Source organism: Zingiber officinale, chromosome 6B (genome assembly GCF_018446385.1).
Source record: "Zingiber officinale cultivar Zhangliang chromosome 6B, Zo_v1.1, whole genome shotgun sequence".
In the NCBI taxonomy this organism is placed as follows: domain Eukaryota; kingdom Viridiplantae; phylum Streptophyta; class Magnoliopsida; order Zingiberales; family Zingiberaceae; genus Zingiber; species Zingiber officinale.
In genome coordinates, this window is record NC_055996.1 from 19282983 (window position 1) to 19304763 (window position 21781).

The 21781-nt window shown below is 40.8% G+C and overlaps 1 protein-coding gene and 1 long non-coding RNA gene across 5 annotated transcripts; both read right to left on the minus strand.

Annotated features, from left to right (window-relative positions):
- Nucleotides 1-14548: 14548 nt before the first annotated feature.
- On the minus strand, nucleotides 14549-15384 carry LOC121990821 (pentatricopeptide repeat-containing protein At3g21470-like). The gene is made up of 3 exons (XM_042544887.1): nucleotides 15268-15384; nucleotides 15068-15180; nucleotides 14549-14987 (listed from the first exon to the last, which is right to left on the minus strand). Exons 1-3 carry the CDS (start codon nucleotides 15382-15384, stop codon nucleotides 14549-14551), a joined length of 669 nt encoding a protein of 222 aa, XP_042400821.1.
- A 2104-nt stretch (nucleotides 15385-17488) lies between these two features.
- On the minus strand, nucleotides 17489-21184 carry LOC121992198. 4 transcript variants are annotated; one of them, XR_006114822.1, is made up of 8 exons: nucleotides 20911-21184; nucleotides 20255-20324; nucleotides 20101-20178; nucleotides 18827-18951; nucleotides 18645-18752; nucleotides 18462-18548; nucleotides 18272-18330; nucleotides 17489-17704 (listed from the first exon to the last, which is right to left on the minus strand). It is a non-coding gene; the product is annotated as an uncharacterized LOC121992198 (long non-coding RNA). The 4 variants fall into 4 exon arrangements; XR_006114820.1 differs by having other exon boundaries at nucleotides 17490-17704; nucleotides 18827-18995; XR_006114819.1 differs by having other exon boundaries at nucleotides 17490-17704; nucleotides 18827-19031.
- Nucleotides 21185-21781: the final 597 nt, after the last annotated feature.

Here is a 21781-nt window from a genome sequence, read left to right on the forward strand (position 1 = left end):
TTATGACGAATAAAATTAATAGTTGGTCTATCTTTAATCAAATATTTGGTCAAGACTCTAAATTTAAAATAATATTGATTCCTCTAACAATACTTTTTAAATTTACCAACACCTCAAAACACCGTGAATTTTGCATGTCACGTTACTGTGGACGTATACAAAATCAACATTTGTAAGAGGAGGATTTTACCCATTAACTATCTTGTCAACGTAACTTTATGACAAATAAAATTATCTCAAACACTGTTAATTTTGTATGCCACGTTAGTGTGGACGTATACAAAATCAATCATTTGTAAGAGGGGTTTTAACCCTTTAATTTTATTATCTTGTCAACCTAGTTTTATGACAAATTAATAGTTGGTTTCATTTGGTCACACAAATAATAGCAGTGACTCCGATGGGAAGGATACTATTAGATGTGTCTAAGTGTATACCATTACTTGACACTAAGTCCATTAATAAGATTATGCCCCTTCCGTTGGGGAAGATCACACGCTCTTAATTAACTTTCTATAGTCATCCAAAAATGGAAGTCTGTTCTAGTGATCCACAAACAAGCTCATCCGTTATGGAGGAAGGCACTCAAAGCCAACGCGCAAGCTTGTTTGCATCACTTACAAACCAGTAATGGAGACCATGGGATTTACTTAAAAATCCCTCTCCCACTTAGTTATTTATAAATGAGGAATTTTAACTATGCTAGCCTACTAAACTTGTAAACTAACATGCACACACAATATAAAAGCAATAAATAGAAAAATCTAATTTTCAACTATTATGGTTTTATCTCTGGTTGTCCTCCGTGTGTTGTCATCCCAATGTTGCCATATTTGGCCAACGCCACTGGGTCTAGTTGTCGCATCCATCTTGCTCCTAGTTCCACTGCGCCTCCGGTCCTTAGAAGGTTCCACGCTTTGCAAGATTCGATCGACATAAATAGAATTTACATTTTGATCCTATATTCCATAAAAGGAATGTACATGTATCTAGATCAAAATAAAATCTAATAAAACTAAATACGCCTGCTGTATTTTAATACAATCATGCACACACAGATAAATGCCCTTGACATGTCCAAGGGTCCAACCACACACATAATAACTAAAAGCCATAATAGTTGGATCCTGCATCCACAAAGTTAGCACATCCTACTATTAACCTGCCTAAATTATGTATGACATGTGCATAATTAAACTAATACCAAATACACAGAGGCAAAACCCTAGCTCTGATACCAATTGTTGGTTGCTACTCGGAAAACCTAGAGGTTCCACTGTACAAAAATTTTGTACAAAGATCCGAACCCTTTCCTAGCTACCATGTGTTCTTTTAAATTAAATTTTGGATCGCCTGTGGAACTTAACATGTTTGATCCAAAACTTAATCTATTTGTTCTTTTAGGTTTAGACTTGGATCTCCTGCGGAACTTAACACGTTCGACCCAAATCACCTTAAGTTATTAATTCCATTAAATATTAATTTCCATAATTGGTTCCCAGTACTGACGTGGCGAGGCACATGGCCTTCTTGGATATGGGAGCAACAACCACCGACTAGACAAAACCTTTTATAGAAAGCTAATATTTAATTTCCTAAAATAATTTTAGGTTAACCGAAAAGAACAATCAAATCACAAGGAAAAATAAAACAAAAGAACACAACATCGAAAAACATATTTGAAATTCTAGAATCGTAAGCCTCTTGTATTTAGTATTATTTCCAAAAATAACTAGTATGATGCGGAAACAAAAATTACTAGTTATACCTTTTAGAAAGACCTCTTGATCTTCTACCGTATTCCTCTTCTAACCTCGGACGTTGTGTGGGCAACGATCTTCCGAGATGAGAACCACCAAGCACCTTCTTCTTCCTTACAAGTTTCGGCCATCAAAACTTCTCCTAGGATGAAGAGGTTCGGCCACCACCACCATGCTCCAAGGGATGCTAGAAAAGAGGCTTCTTTTCTCTCCTTCTTCTCCTTCTTAGATCCGGCCACCAAAGCTATCTCCACCATGAGAAGGTTTCGGCCACACAAAGGAGAGGAGAGGAAAGAAAGGGCCGGCCACACCCAAGGAGAAAAGAGAGGAAAAATAGAATAGAGTCGTTAGCCTTAAAGCCTCCTCTACCCCCTCTTTTATAATCCTTGGTCTTGGCAAATAAGGAAAATTTAATAAAAACTTCCTTAATTCTTTTGCCATTGAAAAGGAAAATTTATTAAAATAATTTTCTCTTTTCAAATTATAATGGCCGACCACTCTTCTCCCCAAAACAAGGAGAGTTTTAATTAAAACAAAAATTAAAACTTCCTAATTTGTTTCTAGAAATTTATAAAAATTTCTCCAATAATTTTAATCCCTTCATGATTGGTTAATAAAAAGAAATTTTATAAATTAAAATCTTTCTTTTAAACATGTGGATAATTTCCAAAAAGGAAAGTTATCTCTAAAAATTAAAATCTCCTTTCAATCTACAAATAAGGAAAGATATTAAATCTTTTCTTAATCTTTTGTAGAAACTAATAAAAGAGAATTTTTAATTTTTAAACTTTCTTTTAAATCATGAATATAATTAAAAGGAAAATTTTTACCAAAATTAAAATCAACCTTTTAATCTACAAATAAGGAAAGAGATTTTAACTCTTCTCTTAATCTTTTGTAGAATCTTATAAAAGGAAGGATTTAAATTTTTAAACTCTCTTTTAAATTATATTATCCACATAATAAAAAATTTTAAAATTAAAATTCCTTTTTAATAGGGCCGGCCACATGAATTCACCCATGAACATACCCATGGCCGGCCCTAGCTTGGTCTCCAAGCTAGCTTGGCCGGCCCCTATAGGATGGGTAAGAAGGTGGGTATAGGTGGGTATAGTACTCTATAATTAAGAGGCTACGATAGGGACCGAGAGGAGGAATTGGTTTTGGTCTCCCGATAAAATTGAGTATCCCTTGGTCGCTCTGAACGCACAACTTAATTTTATCAATAATAATTCATTCCACTAGAGAACTATTATTGAACTACCGCACCAATCCCAAATTACATTTTGGGCTCCTTCTTATTATGAGTGTGTTAGTCTCCCTGTGTTTAAGATATCGAATGTCCACTAATTAAGTGAGTTACTGACAACTCATTTAATTAATATCTTAGTCCAAGAGTAGTACCACTCAACCTTATCGTCATGTCGGACTAAGTCCACCTGCAGGGTTTAACATGACAATCCTTATGAGCTCCTCTTGGGGACATTATCAACCTAGTATCTCTAGGACACAGTTTCCTTCTATAATCAACAACACACACTATAAGTGATATCATTTCCCAACTTATCGGGCTTATTGATTCATCGAACTAAATCTCACCCATTGATAAATTAAAGAAATAAATATCAAATATATGTGCTTGTTATTATATCAGGATTAAGAGCACACACTTCCATAATAACCGAGGTCTTTGTTTCTTTATAAAATCAGTATAAAAGAAACGACCTCAAATGGTTCTACTGAATACACTCTAAGTGTACTAGTGTAATTATACAGTCAAGATAAACTGATACCTAATTACACTACGACCTTCTAATGGTTTGTTCCTTTCCATTTTGGTCGTGAGCTACTGTTTATAATTTATAAGGTACTGATAACATCATCTTCTGCATGTAGCACCACATACTATGTTATCTACAGTATAAATTAATTGAACAACTACAACTAAATGTAGACAATTTGACCAAATGTGATTCTTTATTCATAATGAATGTTTACAAAGCTTAGGCTTTCAGTATACACTCCTACACAGATGACACTGTTTGAAGCGTTGTATGGTAGACCTTGTCGAACACCCACCCTCTGGGATGAGGTTGGGGAGGCCTAGCTGTTGGGACCTCATAGAGCTCAGCATGAGGCAGAGTTGGTCCGTACTATCAGACGGAGGATGTCAGAGGCGCAAGACCGCCAGAAGAGTTATACTGATTGGAGACGCAGACCCCTGGAGTTCTCTACTGGCAACCATGTATTTCTGCGAGTTTCACCCACGAAAGGGGTGAAGAGATTTGGCCTCAGAGGTAAGCTAGCTCCGCAGTACATTGGCCCTTTCCAGATCCTGGAGAGGATTGGAGCAGTAGCTTATCGGCTGACACTACCACCGTCCCTAGCAGGCGTCCATGATGTATTCCACGTATCTATGCTGAGGACATACGTACCGACTCGACACATGTGCTGACAGATATCTCAGTTCCTATACAGCCTGACGTTACCTACGAGGAGGTTCCAGTACGGATTTTGGACCGGAAAGAGCGTCAGCTGCAGAACAAGTCTATCTGGCTGGTTAAAGTCGGATAGCAGCATCATTCGGATGAGGAGGCTACTTGGGAGCTTGAGAATACGATCCGAGCTCGATATCCCCATCTTTTCACTTGAGGTATGTGATTTAATTTACCCTTCAGCATTTATACTTTCTATCTGTTGTTAATGCTTGCTTATGGTAGATAACGAAATTTGGGGACTAAATTTTTATTAGTGGGGGAGAATGTAAAATATCGAAAAAGGGCAGATAATAATAAGGGGAATTTTCCAGAATTTTTGGAAATTTTTCTAGAATTTTTTCGGAGACCGTATGGATGAGTTTACGGGGATAAAATTTGGGTCCCCGAAAAGCCTGTTTAGGCTACCCCACTGAACGAGGAAAGGTTTTATTTTTCTTTTCTTATTTTCTTTTTCTTTTCTTTTTTATTTCCTTTATTTCTTTCCTCCGTTTCCTTTCCTCCCTGCGTGCCCGAGCCCCTCACTCGACGCCTACTCGCGCTGAGCCGTCCCCGATGCAGATCTGCCCTAACCGCCACACGCGACGGTTTCCTCGCGATTAAAGCCGCGACCGAGGGTTTGTCGATCCCCTTCCTTCTCTTCTTCGCACTCCCGATCCTTCCTCCCTCACTCTCTCGCAACGTCGGCCAAGCTCTTGCTTGCCCTTCCCCTCTTCGGATCTGCGCGTCGATACAGATCACCGGCCACAAGAACCCTAGCGCCGATCGCCACCTTGTCACCGGGTTCCACCTTCCCTCTGCCCTCTGCAACGCTCGAGCCACCACCGGCTGAGCCCTTCTCCGGATCCCTTCGTCCTCCACTTGACGGCGCCGCCCGTTTCCCCTCTCTTCCTCGGCCACCTCCGCACGGACTCATCTCGGCAGAGCACCCCTCACTGGTCTCTCCTGATCTGCCCCCTTTAGTGCCCTAGTTTTGGGTTCACAGCCGCCACCACACCTCTGCACCTCACTGTCGCCGGCCACCAGGTTCAGCTGAGCCTTAGTTGGTTTTGGAGGTAAGATGTGTGGTGTGGAATTAGGGTTGTGGCTTGATCTCTGTTATTGATCTCAGTTCATGATCTTGCTTGGACCAGTCGGTGGATTCCTGCTCAAGCAGCAACTGTTGTTTCCAGCAGAGAAGTGTTCCAACAATAGCCTCTGTTTCCAGCAGAGAAGTTCTCCAGCAGAATCTTGCTCCAGCAGCCGTAAGGTAAGGGTTTGGTGTGTGGATTGAGTTGGCATGCTCTTGATACATGGTAAATTATAGTTCATGTTTCGAACTGGATATTCGTTAGGTATGATCATTTTTGTTGTAGGTGAATTATACTCGATGGTTAGGTTGATTAGGGTTTTACCCTAATTTAGCCTTAAGGATTTTATTTAGTCATTCCTTTGAATTTTAGCTAAATAAAATGTATATATATTGGTGACTCAGGGTTTTGACGCGAGACGAGCATCTGGACGTCCGAGTTGGACTGGATTGATCTTTTCGATTGGAGGCGAGTACTTTAACTTTATGTCATTTGATATGCATAGTAATGCTTTTAACAAATAACAATGATTGTGTTTCTTATCTACTTCGGTTGGTTACTACCTGATCTGTTACATGCTTATTTATTTACTTGTTATGCACTTCATGTTAGTACCTACCTGATTATACATGCTTATAGGGGTAGTGACACAACCATGTTATTATTATGTTCAGGACCTAGGGTTTTTAATACCTTATCTGACCTATGTACCTTAGATCTTTAGATTGATCCATTGATGCTAGGGTACACATTTTATATCTATGGATATGTTCAGGATATGTTCAGGATATTTCCATGCTTAGTGTCATGCACCATCTTGCATGATTGCATGCTGTGCGATAGTCGACTCCATTATTGTCGAGAACATCGCCAGTTACATGGATCTGCACACACCACCACTCATGGGTTAGTGGTTTTTATCAGGCAGGGTGTGTGACGCAGCGTGGTAGTCGGCAGAGATTCCTCCCCGTCATTGTGTACCGGGAGATAAGAGCATTGAGCTCCCCCATTTATGATTTGGGGTAGGAGGATAGGTGTACTCCGACAGCATCCCGTCAGACAGCATCCCGTCCACTCGGTCACTCATCAGGAGCAGTGATGACAGAGTGCACGGTTGTCACAACCCTACCCACTCGGTCTCACCATTGTGTGTGAGATGGCTGACTGGCGTCAGGGGTGACCATGTCATTGGAATCATATGCATTTATGCATTTTCTGATTATGGTTGCTGCACTTATATGTTGCATTTGGATGGATGTATATGTTTGACATGCATACAGGATTTTGATACCTCTCGGTCTGACGACCCTGTTATACTTATACCTTGGTCCTGGTTAGTACAGTTTTTTCCTGCTTGTTTCAGTTGAATTTATCCTTCTTGTATCAGGAGACTGTACGCATGATTAGTGCTGGTTGTTATTTTCTTTATTATGCATATCAGTTGTTACCCGCTGAATGTTGGACTCACACCGCCCTCCATTGCTATTTTCAGGTTGATGTTGTCTAGAGAGTTCCAGTCGCTAGTCCCCTGCAGTCCACGAGGACGTTTGTTGCTATTTTGGTTTTTCATTATTAGACTATGTTTAGACTTGTTTTGTTTTGATACTTTGGATCTTGTATGGATTTTTACTTGTCGATGGATTTTTATTCGATATGATCTTCTACATGCCCGCCTGGACGGCAGAAGAGATAAGTTGACTTTATTTGCGTCGTTGAGTTTTTTGTGCTTTATGAGTGTAGTGGAATAGGATGTCGGTTTTGTGCTTTATGAGTGTAGTTGAGTAGGATGATTTGAGATGTTTACTTATCATTTGTTTTAGTTCACTATTTAACTGCGTGGATGGTGTGATTGTTTACTTATTTATTTGTTGTTATATACATATGTTCCGGCCGTGTTGGCCGTGTATGACTATGGATGTAGAAAAGTTTCAGATTGTCACCTGTACAGAGGAGATGCTGCCGAAATTTCTTCGGACAGAGACTCTCCCGGGGCGTGACAATTTATTTAGTATCAGAGCCTTTTTATTGTAACGACCCGACCCCTTGGGCGCCCCATTTGGTGGCCCCTTGGCGGTCCTTTGGGCGGCCCAACTGGCGACCCCTTATGTCGTTGACCGACGACCTTCGGCCGTGCTGTTACTCACTAGGTCTTTCCACCCCTGGCTAATGGATTTTTGCCTTTCCCAAGATTCAAACTCTAGACCTCCAGGATAAGTACTAAAGTTTATGAATCCTGGTAGCCAAGTGAGCGCCACTCACTTGGCTACCAGGATTCATAAACTTTAGTACTTATCCTGGAGGTCTAGAGTTCGAATCCTGGGAAAGACAAAAATCCACTGGCCAGGGGTGGGAAGACCTAGTGAGTAACGGCATGACCGAGGGTCGTCGATCGACGACATAAGGGGTCGCCAGTTGGGCCGCCAAGGGGCCGCCCAAAGGACCGCCAAGGGGCCGCCAAATGGGGCTCCCAAGGGGCCGGGTCGTTACATCTCCGGTCGAACACCCCCTTACTGATCGATCGGGTGTATATTAGCTGAGCCATGAGCTCATTAACGAAAACTCTCGTGCCAATCGGCCGAGTGTATATTAGCTGAGCCACGAGCTCATTGACAAACACTCTCGTGTTGATCGACCGGGTGTATATTATCTGAACCACGAGCTCATTGACGAAGACTCCTGTGCCGATAGACCGGGTGTATATTATTTGAGCCATGAGCTCATTGACGAAGACTCCCGTGCCGATCGGCCGGGATTATATTTGCAAAGACTCCCGTACTTATTAGCCGGGTCTATATTATCTGAGTCACGAGCTCATTGACGAAGACTCCCGTGCTGATCGGTCGGGATTATATTTGTGAAGACTCCCGTGCCGATCGACCTAGATTATATTTACGAAGACTCCCATGTCGATCGGTCGGGATTATATTTTAGAAGACTCCTGTGTCGATCGGCCGGGTGTATATTATCTAAGCCACGAGCTCATTGACAAAGACTTCCGTGTCGATCGACCGGGAATATATTTACGAAGACTCCCGTACCGATCGACCGGGATTATATTTGCGAAGACTCCTGTGCCAATTGGTCGGGTGTATATTTGCGAAGACTCCTGTGCCAATCGGCCGGGTGTATATTATCTGAGCCACAAGCTCATTGACGAAGACTCCCGCGCCGATCAGCCGGGATTATATTTGGAAAGACTCCCATGTCAATCGGTCAGGATTATATTTACGAAGACTCTCGTGTCGATCGGCCGGAATTATATTTGCGAACACTCCTTGCCGATCGGTCAAATGTATATTATTTGAGCCACGAGCTCATTGATGAAGACTCCCGTACCGATCGACCGGGATTATATTTATGAAGACTCCCGTGGCAATCGGGCGGGTGTATATTATCTGAGCCACAAGCTCATTAACGAAGACTCCCGTGCCGATCAGCCGGGTGTATATTATCTGAGCCATGAGCTCATTGACGAAGGCTCCCATGCCGATCGGCCAGGTGTATATTATCTGAGCCACGAGTTCATTGATGAAGACTCCCGTGTCGATCGGCCAGGTTTGAGTTATATTAGAAGACCGTCGAGCGGCGACGTTAAACCCCAGAGTCGAGCGGCGACTATAAACTCCTGTGAAGATCGTCGAGCGGCGACGTTAAACCCCAGAGTCGAGCGGCAACTATAAACCCTTGTGAAGACCGTCGAGCGGCTACGTTAAACCCAGAGTCAAGCGACGACTATAAACCCCTGTGAAGACCGTCAAGCGACGACGTTAAATCCCAGAGTCGAGCGGCAACTATAAACCCCTGTGAAGACCGTCGAGCAGCGACGTTTAACCCTAGAGTCGAGTGGCGACTATAAACCCATGTAAAGATCGTCGAGCGACGACGTTAAACCCCAGAGTCGAGCGGCGACTATAAACCCCTGTGAAGACCGTCGAGCAGTGACATTAAATCCCAGGGTCGAGCGGCGACCTTAAACCCCTGCCTTAGATGACCGTCGAGCGACCACGTTAAACCCAGGTCTCCACCAACGGTCGAGCGGTGACCTTAAACCCGAGTCTTCACCGACCAACTTATCAGAGCATCTATCTCCCCTGTTCGGGGTCAAGCGGTCACCACTGGTCTTGGACCATCTTATCAGATATTTCATCTCCCCCGTTCGAGGTAGAGTGGTCATCACTGGTCTCGGACCAGCTTATCGGATATTTTATCTCCCCCGTTCGGGGTCCAGCGGTCATCACTGGTCTCGGACCAGCTTATTGGATATTTCATCTCCCCCGTTCAGGGTCAAGCAGTCATCACTGGTCTTGGACCAGCTTATCGAATCTTCTGTCTCCTCCGTTCGGGGTCGAGTGATCATCACATCGGATCTTCTATCTCTCCCGTTTGGAGTCGAGCGTCACATCGAATCTTCTATCTCCCCCGTTCAGGGTCGAGCGATCATCACTATCGGATCTCCTATCTCCCCCATTAGGGGTCGAGCGGCCTTCATTGGTCTCGGACCAGTATATCATATTTCCTTATCTCCCCCGTTCGAGATTGAGTGATCTTCACTGGTCTCTGACCAGCTCATTGGATCTCATATCTCCCCGTTCGGGGCCGAGAGGTCTTCATTGGTCACGGAGCATATGAGAGCAACTTATCTCCCCCGTTCGGGGTCGAGTTATCGCTGATGGTCACGGACAAGAGTATCTCCCCTAGTTTCAGATCAGGATATCTCATAGGCTCTGCGCTCGTTCGGCTCATAATTGTCGCTTCCATGTGCCTTTGACTCACACGAGCTACAGTTTAGTTCACGTGCGATGCGCCCGTTCAACTCCTAACTGTCGCTTCCATGCGCCTTCGACTCACACGGGCTACAGTTTAGTTCACGTGTGATGCGCCCGTTCGGGTCACGACTTTTGCTTCCATGCGCCTTCGACTCATGGGTTACACTCCAGTTCAGTTCACGTGTATTGCGCCCGTTCGGCTCACAACTTTCGTCTCTGCGCACTCGATTTCACGGGCTATGCTCTCGCTCAGTCTTCGGGCTCCACTCCTACCCAGCACTGCTTCATCTCTCGCTCAAGATTTGTCCAGGCGCTCGCTTGACGTTCGCCCGATAGCTTGCCTGGCGGTCGCTCGACCTTATTTTTCGTCACCTGGTCAGCATTCTATGCGCCACCTGATCTTGCGCCCGATCGTCCACTTAGCCACACACTTGTTTTTGCTCTACATCCTGATGCCCGTCAGGTCGACATCTTATGGTCACCTGGTTCGACATTTTCAGGTCACCCGGTCGCATTTTACGACAACCCGATCGACATCCTTTCGATCGCCCAGTCGGCATCTTCGCGGTCACGTGCTCGGCATCGTCCGCCCAGCGTCTATCCACCCGATCGACATCCTTTCGATCGTCCAGTCAGCATCTTCGCGGTTGTGCGCTCAACATCGCTCGTCCGCTTGGTCTACTCGTGGTCCCCCGTGTCACTCGGGTTACTTTCATTTTACTAGTCGCTCGCTTGACGTTCTGCCGCTCACTCGACATCGGTCCGGTTGCTAACTTGGTACTATTTCTCGTAGTTCGCTCGGCATCGCTACCATCTCTCACGCGATGCTCTCTCGATTACTCGGTTCATGTTTTTTCGGTTGCCTGATCGACATATTCTTGATCGCCTATCTTTCTACTTGATCAGCATTATCTCCATTGCCTGGACCACACTATTTCTCGTTGCTCGCTCGATACTACTTAAGTCACTTGCTCGACATCGCCATAGCTACTCATTCGATGTGATAAGACGAGCCTAGTGATCTGATTTCGCGTTCGGTAGCAATTCTATTTTGGGCTTGGTCTAGTTAGTCGGACTTGCGCCTCCTTCGACTAGACTTGAAGGGGAGGCTTGTGATACCGTGAAGAGATAAGAGGGAAGGACATTTTGGGCATTTGACATCAATTAGGTTTGGGTTTTAAGTGGAAGCACTGTTCACCCTTAGGGGAGGCTTCGGGTTCTTGTGGAGGTGGCGACCACGAAACAGAAGGAGGGATTTTTTAGGGTTTCCGCCATCGCCGACCCCACATGGGACGTCTCCTCCTTCGCATCTCTAGTGCTGACCATCTTCGGCTAGAGAGACCACCTCTGCGTTCCTCTCCCTTCTCCTCTTCGATCCAAGCCGTCGTTGTCGGCTGAGGCTCGTCGTCGCCGTAAGGGATGCGTGTCATGCCCTCCTCCTTCGCCAGCCACCATTGCCATCAGTCAGGAGTGCACGGGACAACCACGCCGCCTCCACCCCTCGCCGACCCCGACGTCGCCTAGGAGCGACCGTCGTTGCCTTCAGCTGTCGTCGCCGCTGTCGCAGTCACCTCCATCAGTTGCTTTCATTGCCGCCGCATCCTCCGGCGACCATCTCCAGCTACCACCTCCCGCTGCCTCCCCGCGTTGCAGCTACCGCCTCGCGCTGCAGTTACCTCCGCCGCCGCCTCTGGCGGCCACTGCCGCCGTCTCCAACAGCGGGCGCCGCCTCCAGCGGCCGACGCTACTCGTATTATTTATCTACATCGGCCTTTGAGCCGAGATGGGGTTCTGGCCATCGAGCCGATGTGTTTCGTTATTCGTACTGTTATTATGCTTGTGAGTTATTGGTATTATCCGGCCTATGTGTCGTGTGCCGGCCTGCGAGCCACTATCATATCCGACCTACTTGTCGTCTTTTTGGATCTCCGCTATATCGGATTCCCTGTCGCCGTCCTCAGATCCGGCTCCTCAGCTGACTCACATGTGACGACTCAGTTAGCACCGCGATCAGCTCACCGATCCATCCGAGGGTGCCCCCCAGGGCCAGGGTACGTCACCGTACTCGTCTTGTATTTATTTAATTGTTCTATCATTATTCGACTGCTTATATATTTGTGGGACCCACCTCGAGCATCGGGGTACCAGAGACCGGGGCGACCCGGTCGTTGGCTGCAGATAGTATTGATCAGAGGGCATCGGACGACTTGGTCAACACAGAAGACAGCTCACCATCTGGGTCATGGAGATGCGGTCAACATTCCAGGCACGTCGTTCTGGCAATTTCGTCTTCCCAGATTCCCGACAGGAACAACGACATTGATGAGACGATTTATATGGTGCAACTAGAAAATTTTGTGTCTGGAGACCCAAAGACTATGGTTTACAAATTAAAGAAATCCATTTATCGGCTCAAGCAGGCGTCTTGTCAGTGGTACTACAAATTTCACCAAGTAGTCATCTCGTTCGGGTTTGAAACAAAAGCTGTTAATGATTGTGTATATCACAAGTTCAGCGAGAGTAAGTGTATATTTCTTGTGTTATATGTCAATGATATATTGCTTGCCAGCAATGATTAAGGAGTGTTGCACAACACCAAGAGCTTTCTTTCAAAGAGATTTGAAATGAAAGATCTTGGGGAAACCTCTTTTGTTCTGGGAATCCAGATACAACGAGATTGTTCTCAAGGTATTCTTGAGTTATCACAAAAGGGCTATATAGAAAAAGTGTTGCAAAGATTTGACATGCAGAATTGCAAATTGGGAGATACCCCTATGGCTAAGGGAGACAAGTTTAGTCTCAGTCAGTGCCCTAAAAATGATCTGGAGGTTAAGGAAATGCAGAATATTCCATGTGCTTTGGCTATTGGAAGTCTAATGTATGCTTAGGTCTGCACAAGACATGACATAGCATTTATTGTTGGTTTGTTGGGTAGATATTTAAGTAACCCTGGAATGGATCACTGGAACCAACAGAGGACCAAGGATTACATGCTAGAATAGGAAATCGAATCAGTAGGAGATCATAGGGTATTCGATTCTGATTTCACTGGATGCCAAGATAGTAGGAGATCCACTTGGCTACATATTTCTATTGGGTGGGGGGGTGTTTCATGGAGATGTGCTAAGCAAACACTAGTATCACCTTCTACCATGGCAGCGGAATTTATAGCATGTTATGAGACATCCAATCAGGGAATATGGTTGCGAAACTTTGTCACTGGACTACGCAATTTTGGAGATATTGAAGGACCACTAAGGTTGTACTGTGACAATAACTTGGTGGTGTTGTATTCACATAACAACAAGAGTTCTACTAAGTCAAAGCATATTAACATTAAGTTCTTGGTTGTGAAGGAAAGGGTACAAAGTGGACAGATTACTATAGAGCATATAGGGATAGACTCAATGATAGCAGATCCGCTGACTAAAGGGATGAAATTGAGATTTATATATTACGATTTCTTTTCTTTCCTTAAGTTGTGTAAAGTCTTTCATGAGCACACTGCTCATATGGTTGTTGTATTGTTTTAGGATTCTTTGGTTTAGTGGAAGTCTGTATTGCTCTATACTATGTTATGGACACATTTGTTGTGTAATTTCGATATTTATGTACAGATATAAAGTATTCAATTTTATTCCACTCTGTTATGTATGGTTTGGTTGATCTCACTAAGGAATAAGGTTGGATTAGTTGGAAATAGGCATGTTTAGATCACATTGCTTATAATTTCCATGCTACACATCCATGATTGATCTATGCCATTTAGTTGTGTTGGTATATGTGATTATTGATGGGTTTAGGCACACTTAAATTGATGAAAATATCTTTAGTCCTATATCAGTACAATTAATGGACGAGATTATATAAGGGATACCCTTATTTGTAACAACAAGGTTTGAGCTCATAAGACAATGCACATTTGTCCGGTGACTTTTGTAGTCCAAGTGGAAGATTGTTGAAAAAATCCAACATTTGGACTTACATATGTTGAATCAAATGTACATAGCTGTCTTTTGGTAGTCCAATTAAAGTGATCTACTAAGGTTTAAAGTTTCTACAAAATAGGATATTAAATTGTCATGGAATTAATGTGTAGATACTATAAAGGAATTTTCATTTGTTGAGGGACCAAATTGAAAATAAAGGATTTTTGTTATTAAAAGGGTTATGGTTCCCAAACGATGGTTCTAATTTTTTCCATTAGTTTTTGTATTCTCTCGATAGAATGTATTTGAAAGGGAAGAACCGATCGTTTTGGAAAAACTATAACAGGCAATTCAGATTTAACCTATGGATTCTAGTACGCTTTCGTGTTCATAATTTTAATCTTTCCTATTCTCGATTTATCATGGTAAAGATATATACAACTGTGATTTGATTTGGGACAAAGCATGTTCCTATAATCTATTGGTAAATTATACGGACTAAAGCATGTGAATTCATATTATGAAAACCTACAAATTCATCGTAATTCCACTCCTCTTGATGATCTTATGGATCATCTTTCCATGATGCAAAGAATCAAGCTGCCCACAGGCCGACAACAAGCTAGCAATGTTGAGCTCATCAGGTTGGAACCTGTCCTCCTGCATTTGCTCGAAAGCTTCCAATGCCTTCTCGTAGCAACCAATCTGTATGTAACCTGCAATCAAAGCATTCCAATTCACCAAATTCCGCACAGGAGTTTTCTCAAAAAGAGACTGAGCCAGCTTGCTGTCACCCTTCTTAAAGTAACCAGTGATCATGGATGACCACACAAACACATTCTTCACAGACATCTGGTCAAACAACGCTCTTGCTGCCTCCAAATCACCATTCACAGTGTGACCATGGACCATTACAGTCCACGTGATGACTGTCCCTGACTTCTCGGAAACCCGGTCAAACAAGCACCTTCCAACAATGGTATACCCATCTTCATGAAGTCCCCAATCAACAGAGCCCAGATTGTCGGGGTCCTTTCAGGTAACCACCTCAGGAGTTCCAAAGAAGACTCCATGTCACTCATCGAATACTCGCTAATCATCGTGCTAAAGGTCACGGCGTTCTTCTTAGGCATTTCATCAAACATCTTTCTAGCATTCATCTGTTCGATAGCATTTTGAGTACACAAAAACAAAGGTGGTTCCGACCAATAATAGCTCATGATGACTAATACCAATCTTCAACTGACTCTGCATGCAAAGATCGCACCAAGGAGAGCGAGGCGCATGCCTTGAGCACTAGAGGCAGGATGGGGCTGGTGGATTTGTATCAGGGAGGATCCGGCTATATACAAGAGCGTTTCCATGGGAAAATGATGCGGGGATCTGGACATTTTTTTTTAAAAAAAAAAAACTATTTTTAATAATTTTTAAAGTTTTAAGTATTTATGGAATTTTTGATATTAGGAAATTTTTGATAATTTTTAATTTTATGATAATTTTAAGTATTTTTAATAATTTTTATCTTTTATATTGTTATATTTTTGGACTACGAGTCTTGTTCTTTTTTTCTTTTTTTTAGGATACCTTTTGTTCTTTATCATATGGTAATTGTTAATAATTTTTTTTTATTTTAAAATTTATTTCCTTTGTTTATAAGTGTGACACAATAAAAGTTTTTTCGATTCTTTTAGTTATTGATTTATGGGTCGGATTTCACTCGACCCGTGGTTGGGAACTAATGATAGATTTGGTTTACAACGATTTTAGATTGGCCATTCATTGGGTTCAATACCTTGGAAGAAATGGAGCCGTTCATCCTCAGCTAAGAAGGGTAGATCTGAGATGAAGGACTCTGGAACTAAGCTGGTGTCACCTGTGGAGAAGGAAACTTTCGAGGCTCCAGTAGCTTCTTCTTTCTCAACTGAAAGTACTTTTAAGAAACCACAATTTGGATGGGGCAAGAGCTTGCCAAGTATGAGAGGCAAAAGGTGGAACCTTCTGTTGGTGCATGCTTGTCGCCATCAATTACATGTTCAGCTACATGGAGCTCATCACTAGGCACTGAAGATAAGTTTTGAGGGAGGGTCAATTCTATCAGTTCGTTTGATTCCCTGCTTGTTGATTTGGTTCAACCAGAGGATGCTTTTGGTGGTGACTCCAATTTAATGAGACTTTCTACGAACAAACTATTGGAATTAAAGCTGCATGTTTCAAATGCATATGAAAAGATAGAGATTAAAATTGATTTACTAGAAGAGGAGTTCAACATGACCTGTTTAGGAAATACACGGAGCCTATGGAGAAGTGCTCGAGGGATGTGAAGATGGACAGTATCCACAATGTCCTACTCGTCAATGGATTGATGAAGATTCTCAAAGTCCAACTACTAGTAAATTTATTGATTTGGTATCAAATGATCTTCCTCCTGGACTATCACCTTACAATAATTTGAACTCGAGGACGAGTTCTCTTTAACTCTGGACGACTGATGCAGGAGGATCAAGATAATTGTTTAATATTTTTTTAGTAATTTTTAGAGTTTTGAGTATTTAGAGTATTTTTGGTATTTAAGTGTGTTTGATCATTTTCATCTTTCGGTAATTTTTAGTATATGGAATTAAGGTACTTTTGATCATTTTTATCTTTTCAATTTTTTGATTTTGTGTCTGTTTAAAGATTTTAGGATTACGAGTCATTTTCCTTTTTTGTTAGTATTTCTTTCCTTTCAAGATGAGAATTGTTAATATTTTTTTTTATTTTAGAATTTATTTCTTTTCTTTAAAATACTAGAATTGAGGTCTATGCATTAAGATTTTTTTTCATTTTTTTAACTCCCTTTCTTTGGAAAAAAACTAAAGGACAGTGATTTTCTCTTCTTGAATTCTTCTCAATTTCCCTTTCTCGTAAGCTTGTACGATAATCGCTATCCTGCCCGACATTAGAAAGCCACGCGAAAGGTATCTCTAAACAATTGAGTCCAGCCCCTAGGCGTAGCGCAGACGATAGACACATGACATCTCTTGCGTAATGATCAGGGATCCACTACAAGAAAAAAAACTAATAGACAACGCTTTAAAAGCGTTGTCTATGTGGCTGAAAAAGCATTGTTAAAAACACTGTTGTTAAAAATCTGCTTAAAAACAACGCTTTAAAAACGCTGTCGTTTGTAGCAAAGATAACGCTTTTGCAACACTTTAAAAGAATTATGTAATTTTTGCAAAAACATCATTATTGCAACGCTTTAAAAGCGTTGTTGTTTTTGGCAAAGACAACACTTGTGCAACGCTTTAAAAGCGTTGTCTTTTTTTAAAAAAAATTAAAAAAAAAATCTATTTACAAAATCATTTTTTTATATTTACAAAACTATTAATTTTCTTTTACCATGTCCAAATTCGAATTTGACATATAAAATAGCATTAATTAGCTCAGCTAATGATTTCAAACTCATACCAAACAATAGAATTCAACTATAAAGTATTAGTATTTACAGGAGAATTCAACTATACACAAAGACTAAATATTTCTGTTTCAAAGTAGTTAGTGGCATTCAAATTTAAAATAAAAAAAATACAAAATAGCTAGCCAGCCTCGAAGATAACGATCTGCATGCTTATTTCTACTAGATATATTGATCAAAATGGATTGACGGCTTGAGACTGGGACAAAACACCTACCACTGTGTATCTATCACAGAAAACAATACCATCAGTATTATGCAAAAGAAATTTTCGGTGGTAATAGCTGAAAATAAAGGTCACAGTTCACACCATACAATAATTTTTAAGAGAAAAAAAATTAAGCATAAAATAACGGGGAATAAAGCAAACGAAAAATACATGTGCTACTTTGTTTCCGCCATGGAAATATAGCAAAAAGAATAGCATAATTGGAGATGCTAGGGAAACCACTGTGAGACCTGAATACATAATTAGAGATGCAGTGCAAAAAGAACAACATATATTTCATTTGAGTTCTTACATATGAACTAAAGTCGAAATCAGCATATGTTCTGATTTCTTTGGTTTGCAGAACTTGTAGCTTTATCAAACACAATTTGACTTGAAATTTTTCAGTAGCAAATGTAGTTTTCCGGTGTACTAAACTATACATATAAAATATGGCTTTGATTCTAGAGTGCAAAGAAAGGATTTAAAAATTCAACATGTCAACATGAAGGTAGCAAAAAACCATTTTTGAACCAGTAAACATGGTATTTTCTACAAGATATTGAAGCCGACTCTTGGATATTACCTGCCCTTTGATCGAGCATCTAGAAGTTGATGAGTTCTGTCAGTCATATTTTGTTTGACCTGAAAAGGTATGACAAACCCAAATTTATATTCCTAAACTCATCTGATGTTTTTGGGCCATCAAGAAGGTAATGAACTTACATAAACTTTAACTAAAACAAGGTAATGAACTTACATAAACTTGAACGTACCTACTCATAAATATGATCTTGTATACATTCTGCCAACTTCGATCGCACCTCATCAATTTCTTCTCGAGAATACTCCGCTTCTGTAAACTGTGACCATTAATAGAAAAAAAAAATCAACATTGACTTTGCAAATTTTAAATAATTTATTTCAAATAATTTGAGACATAAGCAAGAAAACATTACTATAGATCGTAGTGAATCTCTCTCGATAATTTTAACTTCTTCAACAATTTGTCTCATAAATCGCATCACATAATAACCACATTGTTTGACATCTTGTTGTCGAGGAGTCTATGTTAATTACAGACAAATTAATAATGATAAACATACACATTAAAATATATGTTATATATAATTACACATACCTTTACTACTTCTCACTTGTATCTAATGTGTACTAGAAGCCTCATTATGAAGCACCAATTGCTTTGAAGCATTATCTACGGGTAGATCATCCTCCAAATCATTTGTGTTGGGGTCTTCCAAAGAACTGTGGAGTTTGGTAGTTAACTTCTGTGATGATCTAGCTTGTTTCTTTTTAAATTTCGGAGAAACAACACCAAGATGAGACTTCATCCAAAATGATAAATTCACAATTAGAATAACTAGCAATTATTATACAAACAATAGCAAATGGTGTCAGACTAGAAAAGCAGAAAATCCAAATTATTTATAGAATAACTAAATGCTGTAAGTTAATCAGATCAGACATTTTCTCAATCTTCTTAAAGGTAGCTGAGATATACAATTCCAGAGAAACTGAAAAAACCAGTATGAAAAACAAGAAAAGGATGAGTTATATATATAGTTTGTTGCTTAACTCCACAGCTTTGTGACTGTCCTACTCATGACTCCTCCAGGTGACTGAAGCCTCTTCACTACGCAAGGGCAAAACTTTAGTTCCGTATAAATGTCAATGTTGAACGAACTCTTGAAAGTCAAAAGGCTTCTTCAGGGCAATGCCTTAAGCTAAGCTCCTCCCTCTTCTTTTCCTCTTAACACCTACTATCAAAACAATACCAAACTATCTAGTTCCACTCCAGGAGTAAGATTTTAAATCATGTACCCAAACCAATTTGCAGAGAGTTTTACAACCCAAAATCACAAAGATTATTGAACTAAATATTCATTCTTAAACTTCAGGATTGAGCATCTCTAGGAGAGCAATCATCCTTGTATGCTGTCATCTCAAGCTAGACTAAGGCACATGACAAAACAACTTAAAAATGAAGGCCTAAAATTCTAAAAGAATATCTTTCTTGCACTAGACTATTTAATTTTGTGGTATATTTAACATCGTGCAGGAAATTTCACTTGACCAAGATTAGAACAGAAAGACAAATTTGTGTTCCTTGTCATGAGTCATGATCAATGAATTAATAAAAATGAAATTAACAGGAATCAAAAGAACTAGATATGTGAAAGATAGTTCAAGATTAGCAGTAAATCACTTTGGCCATTCAATTTTACAGGACCTTTCAAATATCCGATATATTGCACTATAAATTATTTGAGATGCAAAAATAAAATAATAGTGATCCATGGCTACTTATTTCTTTTGCCTTTTAACTTGATAGAGCATCAATCATCTAGAATCTGAGTTTAAAAATTTACCAAACAGAACAGAAGAATAACTCACCTTATGAACCAGGTCCTTCTGCTGATGATTTGATGTTAATCTTCTCCTCATCAGAATCTGAGTCACTGGCATTATAACCTGAGAAATAAAACAGCTGAGCAACACCCTAAATATATATCATAGGTGATAGATCCCGTCCTAATTAGAGTATCACCTGGCCGTTTGTCGCTAACCTTCCAAACTGAACTCCGATACTTTGATGCTCTTGAAATCCAAGCATTTGCCTGCAGATGCCAAGAGCAAATTAAAGAATTTGTCACGGAAAGAATTCAGAAAAACACTAATTCATACATATTGTGTTACCTTTCAAAATAATGATCTAATGCCAAGGATGATAGGCACACAATACCAAACACAAGAAAAATAAGTACAGACTTTCAATGCAATATCAACAATTACTTTGTACCATAAAATGATCATCAAATGCATGAGATATGTCACAAAAACATGAAAATCAGATGTTTGAATGAATTGGTGCCTAGTTACAAACCGGCTGCAAGTAAATTTGAGTAATTAGCATATATCGGCAAACAACTGATCTAAACATATTAAACTAAGTAGTTCGGTTACGGAAAGCCCTAGACAGAAGCGTTACACACACAAACGACATATCTGGAACATTTGAAGTCAATTGACTGTCCCGATCAATACATTTCCAATGATCCAATAAATTTCCTAAGCTGTCGTCTCAACCCTTTTTTTTCTATTCGCTAATAATCTAATCTATGGTAAAAATCGCAGGGAAAAAAACAGGAAACAAAAGAATCAACAGAGGAAACAAAACCTTGTCGAATTAACCGTAAACCCTACCATTTCTGCAGAGGAAACCACCGGCGAGTAGATCTAGTGCGGAGGCAGCGATCCAAGAGCAGAGTGATTAGGGCATTTGCTATTTGACGAAGAGGTGAAGGAATTTAGAGGAGAGGAGGTTCGTGGAGAGGAGTTCGCCGGAGAGGGGTTTGCTGGAGAGGAGTTGGATGGAGAGGACATGAGAGGAGGAGTTGGAAGGAGAGGGCGTGAGAGGGGTTCGGGAAGATAGGCATGAGGAGTTGTGAGAGTGAAACCTAAGGGTACTTGATCCAACAGTTTGTATTATCCCAGATTTAGATGAGGGTTTAACAATACACATCGCTTTTTAAAAATCATTGTCGTAGACACTAAAAAAATACTAATAGACAACGCTTTTCAAAAAGCGTTGTGTTTGACCCATAAAAATCACTAATACACAACGGTTTTTAAAAAAGCGTTGTCTATTAGTAAGAAAATAAAGAAATAGACAACGCTTTTCATTAAAAACATTGTTAAAAAGAAAAAGACAACACTTTTTAAAAAAAGCGTTGTCTTTTAAGTGTTGTAAAATCCCAATTTTCTTGTAGTGATCGATTCTCAGGAACTGACGACCTGAGGTTTACCCTACCATACACCTAATGCCTGTGTATTTGCATGTACCTCTCTCCATATTCGTAGGGTCAGTACTAGGGGACCATTAATGTAATAGATTTACATTTTCTTCTAAACAATTGAGTCCACTGTGATACGTTGTGTGATTCCTTGTATATAAGCGAGGCATAGAGAGAGGTAGCTTGATACTGGAATGGAATAATTTTATTATTATTTATGATGATTTTTATTTTTGGTATTTTGTTTAATTTTTGGTATTTAGAGTATTTTTGATAATTTT